The 16173-nt window shown below is 36.7% G+C and overlaps 1 protein-coding gene across 1 annotated transcript in view; it reads left to right on the top strand.

Annotated features, from left to right (window-relative positions):
• Positions 1-16173, top strand: part of LOC145664306 (solute carrier family 12 member 7-like) — a 394685-nt gene that overhangs the window by 90305 nt on the left and 288207 nt on the right. Inside the window, exon 7 of the mRNA XM_081730851.1 lies at positions 11554-11732. Within this exon, the coding sequence (XP_081586977.1) occupies positions 11554-11732 (179 nt within the window). The remainder of the gene's footprint in view (positions 1-11553; positions 11733-16173) is intronic.

Raw genomic sequence — 16173 nt, 5'->3', positions numbered from 1 at the left:
TTACTCATGAGTCAAAGATTTTCCTCACTTTGCCACGCAGGCAATTGGTAATTGTGTGCTTCGTACAATATATGCAGCGAGTAGAAAACTTTAAGACGGTTTTACTCCGTCTTTTGGCCACAGGGCTCCCCCAGTTTGCAATATTAATTCTTTAAATGTGCACTACCAACTCGCAATAAATGGCCGCAAATTTTACTTACCAAAATCTGCCTTCTCCCTGTAAGTGAAAAAATAACTTCAGGCACTTTAGGCATTGATATTTGTAATTGCAATAATAGCAATATGACTTATACTTGGGTTCCAAGACACAGCCTATGAGCTTTTAGAGGAGCTAATTACTTGAAACAATATATTTTTGAATCACTATAATATATAAATTATTATATAAAAAATGGATGTAGCTATGTGTGCCTGATCATCACGGCCAAATTGCATAGACAAATGAAATTACTTTTGGTATATAGTTAGGCCCTAACTCAAACTGGGATGTTATCATATCACTTTCATTATCATAATATCTTAAGGGGGTAGTGGGAATCCGATTTTTTTTAGACAAAATGAGTATCTCACAAACCGTTAAACTTACGGAGCTGAAATTCAGTATAATAACTCTCTATTGAAAATGAACACAACGTCTCCCAGCATTTTTTAAAATTCTTTTTATAGGGGGTGGCAGTTTCTATATATGCAAAATTGGTAGTCGGTTGGTTTGTAAAAATAATTGAAAATGATCGATATTAGATAAAAATTAATTCACAAACATATTGAGAAACAGTAACCATGCGCTTTCTACTATAATAATTACTGAAGCTTATGTTTATTACATGGAGCGCTTAGGGCACAGGGCAATCAAGCAATAAAATGATGAGAAAAATAGACATAAAATTTGTAATGTATGCTGAATTACACGGAAATTTTGATCTACTTATCTTGATTTGGGACTTTCAAATTTCATGCGTTTTTCCACTGAAAAGTATCGCTAATTCAACAAGGAAATAATTATACAATGATAATTTAATTGAAATTCATTGAAATTTGGCCCATGACAAACACTTTCCCATTATATATCGTAAAAGTCGGATCCACAGTTATTGTAACGGACCGGTGCTTGAACGAGAGACAGTAAAAATTCAAACTCCGATTAGTTAGAACTTCATAACCTGGTTTTATTATTACAAGTACAAACTCTTTAGTCAGTAGAGAAGAGGCTGTGTATAAAGTGTCAAAGTTGATAACGATGTGTTTTGGTAGGTGTTGGGACGGGGCGGGGTCGGTTGGTCAGAGTGGCTCATTGTAGGTGGTGGGTCCCACTGGGTCATGGTGGATGGTGGGTCAGCGTGGGTCACGGTTGGTGAAGGATCATGGTGGGAGGTGGGACAAGATTTCATTGACTCACGCCATCACTGCCTCAGATAGTTCCGTGTTCGCGGCCCCGTGTTCAATTCCCGGTGGGAGATGCTTTGATATTGTATATGTCCTCGATGTATGTGTGTTCGTGTCCTTGTCGTACAAAGTTACTGGAAATAGTTTAAAACGAGTATTACTAAGTATAATAAAGACAAGCTACAGAGATACTTGAATCACAAAAGAAAGTGGTCTAAGACACTATATGTATACCTTTGTGTTTCAATTTAAATTTGAAGTCTCTCGACTATAGTATTTTATCATGACAGAAATCAGTATGCTTCGTCGCTATCGTAAATGTGTGCAATTTTCTCCATAAGTGAGTGACTTTTGACTCTTCCTTAACAGAGCAGTCTTAGCTTAGTGACGTGAGCATTCGTTACGTGATTCAGGGGCCCTGGGTTCGATTCTCACTACAGTAAATTGCTTTTATGAACTATAATATTCATACTTCGTATGTGTAATAAAATGAAAAATCCTCAATTTTTTTCGCTCTTACAAGTTAACGGTCTTACAAGTTCGGTCACACAAGAAGATGTTTACATTTCACAGTCCAAACACAACCATCAAAGAAATATAATCAACAAACCTATGAAACAAGTACACACAATCTATAAAAGTAGAACAAATAGAAGAACACATATCCAGTGACATCACAAACACAAAATCAAAAAAAAAATCAGGAACATTACTCTCATACATTGATAGAAAAAACACACAATAACCTCAAGTGGGTGCACTCGGTCGAGAAAGTATGAAAAACTTTTTCAGGCCAGCCATTCTGAATGAGGTTTTCCTGGGTTTTCCTCATTTTCTAACTTATAGGTCCCAGGTCGTTTCTTTCCTTTCCCAAACCTTTCTTCCTTCCTTTTCTCCGAATAGTGTGCTGGCCGAGATACGTCATCCCTCATACGTGAAGGGCTAAATGGCCATAGATGCCGAAAGCCGGGAAATCTAAATCCTAAATACTAATACTAATACTAATACTAATAGTAATACTAATACAATAATACTAATACAATAACCTCCAACCCAACCAAAATTCAATTTGACATTACACAAAGAAGAACATGTTTGCACACACATCCTAGCTATACACCAAAACAACAAACTTGCTCCAAGGAAACTACTTGAAGAAGAGCGAAGTCATTCCACAACGACCAGAAATGATCACCTTAGGCGAGTTTCCACAAACAGCAAAAAGTACGAAGCAAGAAGAACTGGTACCTCTAGCAAACTGCCTCCAATCAAATTAGAAGAATTATCGCAAGAAGATACTGGCTATCCGAAACAAGAAGAAGAAAAATAATAATACTTTGCAACTTCTGAGGTTAAAGCAGCCAAAGGCTGGACGCCCATCCATTTTGTATGATATGATAAATCGACTCTCCTCCTCCTTCCCTCCTCTCTTGCAGTGTGTGGCTCTATAAAGGGTCGGTCGTATATATATATACAGGGGATACACAAAAAATCTAAAACACTTTATACTGGACACGTAAGTTTGCCCCTCCACTGTACAACACGTGTTGCAGTTGCCGATCATTTTTTGTTTTCAATGTGTCATGTGGACCTTCCTCTTCCGTCAGCAGTAACAAGTTCACCTGTCAGTGTCGTAGTGTGAAAGTGGTGTGGTAAAATGGGCGACCTGACAGACTTCCAAAGAGGCATGATCATTGGTGCCCGTCTCTTTGGAGCTTCAGTGGCAACAGTGGCGAACAGTGTAGGAGTATCGAAAGGCATTGTGTCCAATGTCACCCGGGCATACACAATTCATGGGCAAACGACGTCTGCAAAGCACAACAGTGGTCGAAAGACAATCCTGTCAGGTAGGGACTGGAAGGCATTAAAACGAATTGTAGCAGCTAAAAGGAAGACCACTGCAATGAAAATTGCGTCTGAACTCAATTCCGGCCTACAGAACCCGGTTTCATCAAAAACAGTGCGACGGGAATTTCATGAAATGAAACTTTGTCAGGGCCGCTATCGCCAAACCCCTGGTCACAGCAGTAAATGCGAAGAGGCGTATCCAGTGGTGCAAGAACCACAAGGCGTGGACTCATGAGCAGTGGAAACACGTAATTTGGTCCGATGAATCTACTTTTACCTTGTTTCCAACAACCGGTCGTGTTTACGTATGGAGAACACCGTCGCAGGCCTATGATACAAACTGTATGCTTCCAACTCTAAAGCATGAGGTTTGTTCTGTTACAGTATGGACAGTGATATCGTTGTTTTCTGCAGGTCCCATCATAGCCCTGCATGGAATGATGAATGCTAAGGCGTATGACGTCATTTTTGGGACCAGGTTCTACCCATGGCTCAAATATTGTTCCCTGATGGTGATGGCAACTACCAAGATTATTTTCCACCCTGTCACGCTGCAGAAACGGTGAAATCATGATTTAATTAGCATGACCAGAAGCTATCTCGCCTCTCCTGGGTCCCACAATCACCAGATCTGAACATCATTGAGCCATTGTGGTCTGAGTTAGAAAGGCGTGTTCGGTCTCATTACCCTCTACCAGCATCCCTTAAGAACCTGGAGCATGTTTTGGAGGAACAATGGTACAAAATTCCACACAACACGATTCATGAGCTGTATACGTCAATTCCACGTCGGAGCCAAGCTGTTTTGGACGCAAAAGGAGGCCCCACACCATAGTAGTTATGATTTTCACACTTTTGCAAACGTTTTAGATTTTTTTGTCCAACCCCTGTATGTGTGTGTGTGTGAGAGAGAGAGAGAGAGAGAGAAAGAGAGAGAGAAAGAGTGTGTGTGTGTGTGTGTTGTGTGCTTCTTACTTTGTGTTTCAGGGTGAACTAACACAAGTTCAGAGGTAAAGATTGGTATTTGTGTGTATTTTCTCGTTCTGTTACATGTATAATTTTGTTGTGCTGTTACTTTGATCTTGCTGTGTGTTGGATTTTTGTGTTCTTTTGTGTTTCTGATTCTTACGTTTCTTTGTGTGTGTATGTGATAGGAAAGTCACCATGTCTAGCGATGATGACCTGAGGGCTGGACTTCATGTTTTGTTGAGATGCACGTTGAATTGATTTTTGAAGTACATCGATTTGGCTGATTCTGTGGTTACTGTTAGAATGGATGACGCCATTTCATCAATTCAGCGGCGGCTTGTTTTATTACGTTTTGGATGTCCTTTTATGTATTTTGACATTTGTTGCTTTTTCTGTAATCGGTTGTTATTCTACCCTCGCTGTTTGGTTGTTATAAACTGCATCTTCATAGTGGTTCTGGAAAGGGTCGATTTGTAAATCTTGGATTACAAATTTAATCGTATTAATATTTGGGAATCTGAAATTGTTTTGATTTTGTCTTATTCACTGAGGGCTAGAGCTGTGACCTATTCTGTGTTTCAACATATAACTGGCACAGAACTTTGTGTTTGCTGTTATGTTGTATCTTTCTTAGTGAGCTTCCTCGCATTTGTAACACACTTCGGGCTATTCACAGAGATTTGAGGGATAGCCGCACTAATAACAGTCCAGCATGAGTTTGGTCTTACGTCGGTCCTGGATGCTTCTATTACAGATATAGTGGTGAGTGGCAATTCAATTGAAGATGAGAACCGCGGTGGCTCAATGGTAGAGCGTTCACCTCTGGTGCTTGGGGCAGTGTTGAATTCAGACATTTACACCCGGGGGGGAATGTCAACTGCTCGGGGGAGGGTTATTTTTCTGTATTTTTTTCAAGAAAGCAGCATATTTAACAATTCCATTCACATACACATCTTACCTAATATTGAGACTAATTGCTGATAAATATTCAATGAGATTATAATTTTAAGAAAACAATCGTTTGATTTCATCTAAAACATTAAATAAAGACTGGCAAAAATAGTTAACACTAAACTTTAACTGCTATTTACAGTAACTATTTTTATTATTTCCTATATTCAGTAATTACTGTTTGTTACTAATGTAAAAATTTTTAAAAAGATTTAAATTAACTGAAATATTTTTTCTCCTAAAACAAACATACTTAGGAATATCTTAATAAAAAGTCATCATTCTTTCTCACACTTCTGATTCTAAATCAAACATATTAGCCTTGGTTTCTTCACTGCATATACATCAATAGTTTAGTTGACGAAATCTTCAGTAGGATTAGTGCCGTGTCGTGGAAAATCAGCGCTTGGCGCGAGAGTATACGACGGCATCCCCGTATATATGAGTGAGGTCGACAGACCAGCCGCCAAAGGTGGGAAAATTTTAAAAAGTAAACCCTGCTTTTCCTTGATTTTGAGCACTTTTCATTACTTTTTTCCTTTCATTTTATATATGTCCACATGTATTTCATTCCTCTGTTTTTCTTTCCTTCTTTTCTTTTCTTTTTCCCTCCCGAATTTTTCACCCCTTACTTCGGCGCCCGGGGCCGTCGCCCCGCTTGCCCCTCCCCCATGGAACGGCACTGAGCAGGATCTTGGCCACCTTCAATAGCAATCTTTCACTTATATACTATTATCATATTGATAAATTCTATATAAGTCTCTAATCAAGGAGGGATAACTGTTCCTCCCTGATCCCTCTAAATGACGCCCACTGAATCTCACCCTTTAACTGAATTATTTTTAATTAAAGAAAGATGTGTTTACTTTAACAATCGTAAAACACATTTACGTCTGTTACTTCCGATGCGAGAAATGGGATTTAGGCGCCCTATTTCAAATAATGTAGGAACTGTATATTTTCAAGAACTGAAGTCTGCTGACATGAGAGATTATATGGAATGATCGAAAGATCTTCCCTATCTTTCCTTTCGTATCTCAACCTGTGCTAGTGCTACCTACTAATATATAATATAGGGCGAGAGTATAGTACCTACTAAAATACAAACCTTTCTTCAACAGTTAACAATTTCATGTTCTGCCAAACTCAGTCATAGCGTTAAGAAATACAAGTTTTATTCACTATTTGGTATTCTATCTTAGATGTTACATGTTAACATTTATATAGAATGGGTCTGCGTCATTTATATGTATATTGAGAGATCGGATTTCGTCTGCACGTACACGGAAAGAAAAGCAAATAATTGGGTGAAGTAATTTCTACATTTTGTGACTGAAATTTTGGGAGTTTCTCCGGGGGGGAATGAATTTTCTTCGGGGGGGAGATTCCCCCCCGGGCTACCCCCTGAATTCAACCCTGGCTTGGGGTCCCGGGTTCGATTCCAGCCCCCGCCATTTGAACTTGGTGGTGGACAAACACCGTGTACATGGGTTTCCTCGGGGTTCTCCCGTTTCCTCCCACTTTCTTCATTCCACCATTTCATTCATTACTCATCATCACCGTCTCCTTTAGCGTAACCGGCACAACCGTGCTCCGTAAAACTCAAAGATTTCATTTCATTTCAATTGAAGATGAGTCATTGATTTGAGTTGGGTTGAAGAAGAAAAGTGTTATTGGAGGATTGGAGGGAGGGGGTTCTCTGAGAGTAGATTCTTGTAGTGTTTGCAACGTCTGTCTTGTGCTCCTGAATTTTTTATATATTGATTTGCGAGTTTACTCATTTAATCATGCATATACATAGAGGTTTGCTTCTTCATTTTTCTGTTTGGTGCTTAGTGGCGGTGTTCCTGTTTCGGCGTGAATTTTGTTATTAGGGTCTAATTATATTTTATGTTTGTGTTTGTTGTGGTGTTTGCGATCTGATCTCTATTGGTGGTGGAACATGTTTTTCTAAGTGTTTCTTGTTTGGTTATTCCTGCAGATGTGTCTCATAGTACTCGATGCTGCTGAAGACAGCTTCATGACCTAAATCTTTTTTGTTTATGTATTTTTATCGCTTGTGTAGTCTTGAATGTTATTTTTAGGAGTCAATGGTCTTCATTGACTGCTGATATGGTATATTTTGTGTTTTTTGGTGGAATATTTCACTTTCCTCTAGCTGGATAGCACCAACCTTCTTGATGTCCGCAAAGGAGTGAACTTCTTTGGCTATGTTGTTCACATGCCACGTAGTGGAGACGTCTATTGATGTATCTTCCTCTGTCTGAGATGTTCGTTTCCATTGTGGCAGTGAGATGGACCTGCAAAGGGCTAGTCTTTTCTTTTTCAAGCTCTGCAGTTAGCGTTGGAGAACGGGCTGAAAATTTAATGGTTTCTTCAGTGATTTTGTAACTTGAGGATACGGGTAGTATTCGCTGTTTTACGAGTACAAACTTCATTTTGGTCCTGGTTCTACCATTGTAATATATTCATTTATTTGTTTGTGTAGGCTAAGATTGTGTGTGGAGATGGGCTTGATGTTGGACGGAAGACTGTGTATAGTACCTACTAAAATACAATCGCTGTGAGTAAGGCTGGAGTTATGGCAGTGATAGGAGTAACTTTCCTTCCTTTCGGATTATCGCCAAAAGCTGAACATCAAAGAAGGTCAAAATATCACCGTGACCAGCAGTGGGGACGTGAAGCGAGAAAGATCAATAGTTGTCACAGCGATAAGCTCTGTGAAAGGGCTTGAAATATTGGTTGTATTTGAGTTGCTAACTATCGTAGTGCCCAAAATAACCCTTTTTAGGATAAAGAAATGCTTTTGTTAACATGACTGACTATTTTTGAAGAACTTGGGTCTGGCTTCGTTCTCATCTACTGCTGTTCATGATCTGGACCGAATAGTAGGTGTATTAGTCCCGAAGGGGACAGATGGGCATATAGCCACCTTGCTACTTTACCCAGTGAATGAAATGTGTATAGTTTTTATTTATCTTCTTTTCATTGAAAACACGGGGTTCTTGTCACCTATGACAATACTCTCTATAGCAGAAGATAGAGAGAATAGGAGAAGAGTGATGCTCAAATTCCTAGTGGAAGAAATTTGAATCGCACTGAGAGATAGATGAGCATCTGAAGATGCTTCTAATTTAATTCAGATAGCATTCCTTTGTTGTTGTAAGGAAAGAGAGAAGAGAAGTTTCAACTAGCACAGCTAATAGAATATATGCATTATTAATATACAGAAATAATAGGCTTATATATTAACCGCATGCATTAGGATATAGCTTAGTCAAGCTTACCTTGTTCTTGTAATATATAATTGTTTTCATCCTCATGTAACCTACAGTTTGTGCTGAAGAGGCAATATTCTTACACTTAATTAAGATGATATTTTTCAGAACCTAAGTCCACACAATTTTATTTGGGTTGGTGTTACCATTCCCTACTTATTATATACAAACAACTTTAGAAAACCTTGCTATAGTAAACCATGTATTTAAGTTACATCTTATAGATTAATAATAAATGTACATGTATATTTTTTAAAGAAACGAAGTGCAAATTGTATAAAATATTTTAATGATTTCGAATAGTTTGGTGAAATAATAGAAGTGTTGAAAAATCAAAGTTTGAGATCATCGATGTCCTAAATTTGAAGATTTAAATTATTTTAGTGTAATAATAGGAGCACTGTGAAGTGCAGGGGAGGAAAAGAGAAATCTCCATATGGAAATCATATACAAATCTCTCTCTTACTACCCCTTTTCCTACAGGAATGTTGTATCATACTAATTTCATGAAAAATTTAAAATTATGCCAAATACATTAATAAGAATTAATAAAATTTAGATAAAATTCGGTTGAGCCAAAATAAAAAAAAAAGTTTCTAATTTCTATAGTTCCATTCCTGTAAGTGTGAGTTCCTTATTTAAAATCCTGTAGCCCTTTTCGGACTTTCTTTCATATGTGGACTTACGCATGAATTATCTGCCACCTTAGTTTATCAAAGAATAGGTGTGTGATTACCTTCTAGTTTCGGACATCTGATATTGAAGAACATGGAATCCAGCAAGCCTGCAAGAAACAAACAAATTATTCTGGTTCTTACCATACCGGTCGAAATTCTGTTTTGGAAGGTGATAACTCCATGTTGTTTAATATAAATATCTTTATTTTCCACACTTTAATTCAACACTTAACCACTTAATACTAATGCACTCAATTTATATCGATATACTATATGCACACAATTAAACCGAATGAATTATTTTATGATGTTTTTAATAATCACTAGTTCACAGTTAGCATTTTATATATTTATATCCACCGCACAATTCATCTTTGATTCTCCGGTAGGTATGTCCGTTACTCCACAGAGTTTAATCCAGATTTCAGTGTCTCTGGTTTCTTTGTAGTAATCTTCTGAGAATGGTTTCAGTAGCATTCAAGGCGAATATTAAGTCCATGATGCCTGGTTATAACTTTAATGCTACTACTTTAACTTCTTAAGACTTTGTTTTAGTTGCAGGTCTTTTAATAAATTATTTTTTTAGTTGCTTGCTGCTGCATACGCAGGTTGCTTCATTTTGTTCACAGTATTGTCAGTTTGAATCTCAAAATCCATATGGTATGAATTAAAATTGTTCTGAACATTTAAACAGTTCATACAACTTATTTTGAACACTAATGATACAACTTATTTTGAACACTAATGATACAACTTATCGTACTTAATTAGACTCAACTTGAATATAGATATACTCCGCTATCTTGAATTGCAACTTATTGTGCTGAACTTATATGTTCATGATTTTAAAAAAAAATGTCACACGACCTGCAACTACAGGCTCCATATAACCAACAACTGCCTTGTTCTTCTCCAGATTTTCGGTTTTGTTAAAGGGGTCTGACGCACAAGAGTCGCGTCTCCCATCAAGGATACTGGCTTTTCAATAGAGATAACCTTTTCTATTGTGTATCTACCTGCTAATGGAACTTTGGGAGGAAGTATTTCTATTTTTATTTACACTGACTTTATGCTTTAATAGTTCAATTATTACAGATTGTCACCACATTTCGAATCAAGCACTAAAATCTGAATACTTTGGCCTTTCATTAGATACCAAATATGTTAGAGTCCCATTCTGATATAACCTTTAAATTTTACATTTAAAATATGCTGGTAATATGTGTTTCAACACCTGTCATTTTCTTTTCCTATACTTGTCTAGTCGTTGGTACCCTCTAGCGGAAAATAATTCTAAACGTCTCTGACAACCATAACATTTCGGAGTTTTCTGCTTCCGGATGACAATTCTACAAATTATTAATTATAGAATGAAATTTAACATACATCTACTTTACTTACAAGTATATACATATCTTTGCTACCATATACATATGTGGTATGGAGTTGTCATCCTCTATTAACTTTATTTGAATCAATTTCTTAGGATAAGGATCACCAGTCCGTCTGCCTCCAGCAGACAGTAAAAACTTCACTCACTCCAATACCAGATAGTACTTTTTTTTTCCTCGCTCGGCTGAAAGTAAGTTTTATGGTACAATTTACGAAAGGACAGAAAAGGTAAAAGGTAAACAAATAATAAGAGTACGCGTAGCTTTCCAAGATATAAATGAATCTTCAACACAATAATTCTTACATATTTAATTATGATTATTATTTTATATTACTCTCTGCTTCATCTGGTAAACATGGAAGGATTTCACAGCCCGTTTTGATAGATTCGCTACGCCAGCTAGAATTCTTTTGAAATCGGTAGCTATCTCTTGGTTTTAACACTTCTTTGTCCTTCTGTTTTGATATCTAGGTATTAAATTTTGACAATGGACAAACATCCGTCTTTCTGTCTCCGTTTCAGTAGTGTTACAACTCAGGTTATTTTATAGTTTTTCAATTCTATATAGTATCCTTATGGTTGCTTAAAAAAATAACACAGTAATGTTTAGTGTCAACTCACAATATAGTTGGCAAGACTGACCAAACATAGGTGACTGAACTTTTGAGGTTAGTTGTTTCCTACAAGCCTGACTAAAAAAAAATTTCTAACTCACTAGAGTCTATATTTCTATATACGAAATCCAATATCTGTCGTTACATCCTCGATATAAAACTTGAATATTATTAGTCCTTTGAAATAAAATAAATACGATTCTAATCTATCAATAATATAAAATAATATATGAAAATAAAGAAAAACAATTTCCATTTTGATATGCAAATTAATGAAAAAGTCTAAATATAATATAAAGTTATTAATACAAATAATAAAGACTGCGTGTGACAGCACCTAGAAACTGAAGTTTGCAATCAGTAGTATTGTAAAATTAACGATAATTTATTAGTTCTAAGATTAATGATACTTATGCTATATAAAATTTGACTTTTTCTAGGTTGTGTGTCCTTGGAAAGAGGCTGTTAACAGCGGTAGATCCAAAAAATTGCACTAAAAATCCAGGTGGCTATCTGCACAATTTATATTGCAACTCCACTCATTGTGACAAATATTTTCTTGACAATAACGTCACTCTTATACGTGGTATAAAAGGAATAACTAGCAACGTTTTCAAAGGTATCTTAAATATAAAAAAAATGAATGTTAGCTTGCTTGTTTGTCAATTATATAAATCCGTATTATTGGCTTGGCATACTTCCAAGCAACTGTATCGAGGAGAACGCACTTTGAAAGAGATTGTAAGCGTTTTAATGAGATTTTTAAAAATATGTATCCTAAGCGAGACACGAGGTTCAATGAAGATTAGGGGATAAAAAATTGTCAAAAACAGAGTATCACACAAGTTCTTCATGAAACTCGGCATATAAACTCGTTTTTAAAAACAAGCTGATTTACACATATGACTTACAATCTGGAACAAAATACTATGAGAGTTAGTGGGTGAGACATCTTTAGGGGATGGGAAGAGGGTGTCATATAGAGATAAGGTATTTGAAAATGATTGATACTAGTGTCGAATTCATAGTTTTCTGGGTCACAAGGATGAATAGTGATACCCTAGATGACATATAAATTCATGTTAGCCCTATTAGCATGGGATGATGAGGGGAATGACAAATAAAATGCCCAAAATACGCGAGATTAGTGCCAAATCCACAGTTGCCACAGTTCCGTTTATTTTCTACATTTAGGTCCAAGTTTATTGAAGAGCGTACATGAGGTGGCCTGGAAATGGATTAGAACTACGCCGATTGTTCGTCGTTATTTATTCTACTCGGTTCTTGATTTCAAACATTGTGTACAGCTCCTTCATGGCTAAGCGGTTAGCGTACAAGCCAGCTCCCGGTACGGTTTAGTTCGATTCCCGGTGTTAACCAGCGCCGTAACTTAGGTTTTCGGCCCCCCTAGAAAAGGTTGATTGCGCCCCCCGCAAAATTAGAAAATATTCCTCTTCTTTCCATCTTTCTCTTACTCTTTGTGGGTCCCCAGGAGCCTGTGGGTCTTCTTGCTCTGCAAGGTCTGAGGGGCCATTAATCATGCCACTGGGCAAGCTCCATACATGACAAATTAATTAAGGGGACCATATTGACGAATCCTGCCATACGAATATATATTATTTCTAGGACCCCTAATAGTGGACATTTTTTATTGCAATGGGCCAACTACTCATTTTTGTTTTATTTCCCTTTTGTGTGCTGTTTTGTTTATGTAATGTAGTGAACCTGTTTGATGCTTTATTTATAATTTCATGTGTGTATCGTATGGAGTAAGAAAATTTTGTCTTAAAGTGGGCCCCCTTCGAAGGGCGGGAAGCTTCCATGGGGGGGACAGTTGCCCCATACCCCCCAAAAGTTATGGCCCTGGCAGGAGCTCATGTAATTCGGATTCCATGTTAATCAGTAGGTCCCGTTTCATATAGCCTCGCTGCTGAGATGAAGATTAAACTCAAAATCAACTCAGCTCAACATTGTGTATTAACATTCTTTTTCCAGTGCAAAGTCGGGTACTTCTGCTACTTTATCTATACGTATCCTAAGGGGGTTCAAAGGGAAAGGGTGGTAAAACATTTACATAAAAAGTGCATAATTATGAAGAAATTGTCTTCTAATAAAATCGTTCTACTTTATTTTCACAAAAGAAGTTTTTGTACTGACAGTAACACGGATATTAAACTAAAGTGTATATATAATATTTAATGCATGTTTTAATGCATGTTACTCTGTTTTCAATCATCATGATAGTTTCTATTCATGTGAAAACGTAGTACACAAAGTTGATCTTACCGTCCACTTTTCAATTTTCCGCGCATAATTGTTCAGTAATCTCATCATATATAAGTATACCATATAAGACATAGTCAAAGCATTTTATCTAGCTGTTCATCTCATCAGGATCCTCGCTCTTTTGGTAGAACCTTTACAGGACGGATAAGGATTTCAAGAAAATCATAGACCTTTACGTTGGCGGCCTAATACTTTTTTCAATTGTCACACGGACATAAACTATACCTCGTTGTAAAGGTTATGGAACAGAGATTCCAACGAGATAAATTTTGTCCCACCCCGTGTCAAACCCGTAGAAGAAGACAAAGAAGATTTTTTTGTAAAAAATGAATTTTTGGGGAAATTTGTGAAAAGCTGGCAACACTGTTACTTGTCGTACGCAGAAAAAGAAATATTTTCGCATGTACGCCAGAAGTTGGGTACAATCATGTAAAGAAAGTGAAGGGCGAAAGTCCAATACAAAGGGAGAAAAAACTCCGATCCTGTTTCTTACGAGAATCACCCTGTACATATTTTTTCGAGATATTTTGGTTTGCCCTGACACCCCTAATTGGCACAGAGATATATGCCATACCAAGTTGAAAAGTTTATGCATATTCCAATGAAGTAACTTTTGTGCCCCCCGTGACCAACCCGTAAAAGAAGAAGAAGAAGTAATTCAAAAAATTAAAAAAAAAAAAATACATTTTCTCCAAGTTGGCAACACGGATCGTGCGTAAGAATAGCCATACACAGGGTATCATTAGTTGGGATGTTTATTTATATTTATTGATACCACTTTTTATGTTTGTAGCTCCTTTAGGGGAAGAGTTTCCCTCCCCCAAATGCTGAGAGGAGGGAAAACTAAAACATCCAACTTTTCCTCCCAACCCTTCCGCTGATAGATACCCGATGCGCATACCGTTGGAAAGTTCCATCCTTCCTGAAGAGATAGACACCTAAATTATCTCTCTAGATTAAGTAGTAGCGGAGTGATAGAGGTTTAAACCGCTGGCTCACCCCTTGAGCCGTCCGTCCTGTATTAAAACACATTTGAACTTTTCACCGATCACACCTCCACTGCAAAGCTTTTATTGACTCATTTAGTATCTTTGCTATAACAATTTTAAAAAAATAAGTTCACTTCTCCGATTTGAATGATCGGAATATGGGCAAAGATTTCTAAGAAGGAAATCTTTAACAAAAATCCATTCTAGAACACAAAACACAAGGATCACCACAACAGATATATATGCTGTGAAAAGATAGTGGAAGTATTAAAAGTATCAGGCAAATATTTTATTTATATTTGCAGCATTGCAGGAAGCATATTCTTTACAAGTCCTCTTCTGAAAATTTCAGAAGAAACAAGATATACCTATTTGGTATAAAACAGTTAGAAATACGAATTTTGAGAAAATAAATAAATATAGACTATAAATATGTGTCACTTAGCCCAATGCATTGCGTTTATATTCCTATAGTTTGTAACTCTCACAGTTCATGACTTTGTCTCTTTAAATCATAAAATGATACGTGCAGGATCTACTTCGTATTGGGGATGCGAAAGTTTAGGAGTGTCTATTTCCGTACTACAGTTCTTTAAAAGCGGTTTCCTAGTTTCTGTTTTCTGTTAATAATGATGATCTAATACCAGTACAATCATTAGATGTATTATTCTGAAATCATCTTTCAAATGACATAAACATCATAATGTCCTTTATGCGAGGAGATGATTGAAAACCTGCTTAGAACGGACATCACCCAAATGTCCGGCTTCGATTTCAATGTTTTTTTTTTTCATGCCCTCTATCAGAAAAAAAAAAAAAACATTGAAATCGGAGCTGGACATTTGGATGGTGTCCCTTGTTAGCCTGGTGAAAAGTAGTGTGATTGGCTGCTGCTTACTCTGGAAGATGAATAATCAAGGTTAAGTTCTCCAACCTTTGGAGATAAACACAAATACTACCGCAAAACAGTAATCGTATTTTTTATCATCGTGCCACCTTCAAGAGGCGCCATTTTATTTTAACTCTCCCGTCATCTCGGCTGTTGCTAAACCAGTTATTCGATTCCTTAGGCTTATAGAGAAACCCATTTAAATAACATAGGAGCAACCCTGTTAAGCATCGTTCTGTCTCTCTCTCTCAGCGGTAGGTAGTAATATGGTTGTTGTATTGGCTTCTCCTCTCTCAAACTGCGTTGTTGCTTGGTGACTATTACCTTGTTTGCCAGAAGCAGCTAAAAGCACTATTTCCATCATAAGAGCAGGAAAGGCAGAGAAAGCTTACTATCGCTATTATAGTTTTTGAACTGTTTGGAAAACAGAGAATGGCAAACAACTACAATCCTATTTTTATTTTCTGAATAGGAACTAAATATTAAACACTTAAATTATAGTACGCTGTTGTGGTTCGTTTACAAAGTAAGTTAATAGTAATTTCTTCTACTTCTGTTGCGGCAGAGACATTTTTACAGAGTTTACTCCTTCATTATAGATATGTATTTTTATCACATTCTCATCACAGACTTAACCAAAATGCACATTATAAAACATATTAATATATTGGCTATACGCATATGATTGCCTCAGTCATGCTAAATCCTGGATATTGCAAATATCAAATCGTATTACAAAAATTAGTTTTGTTTGTTTATTTTTAAACTACGTTTGCTATTTATTAACAGTATACCTGGAACAATCGTATAGGCATTGTTTGCACTACTAACAGTATTGTTTCCAGAGTGAATAGCAAAAATATATTTACTTCGAGGTTATACTATGTAAGGAAAAA

This window comes from Thermobia domestica, chromosome 11 (genome assembly GCF_964235325.1).
Source record: "Thermobia domestica chromosome 11, izTheDome1.hap1.1, whole genome shotgun sequence".
NCBI lineage: Eukaryota > Metazoa > Arthropoda > Insecta > Zygentoma > Lepismatidae > Thermobia > Thermobia domestica.
Note: the sequence above shows the minus strand (reverse complement) of the source record. Positions and strands in the feature narration are given on the sequence as shown.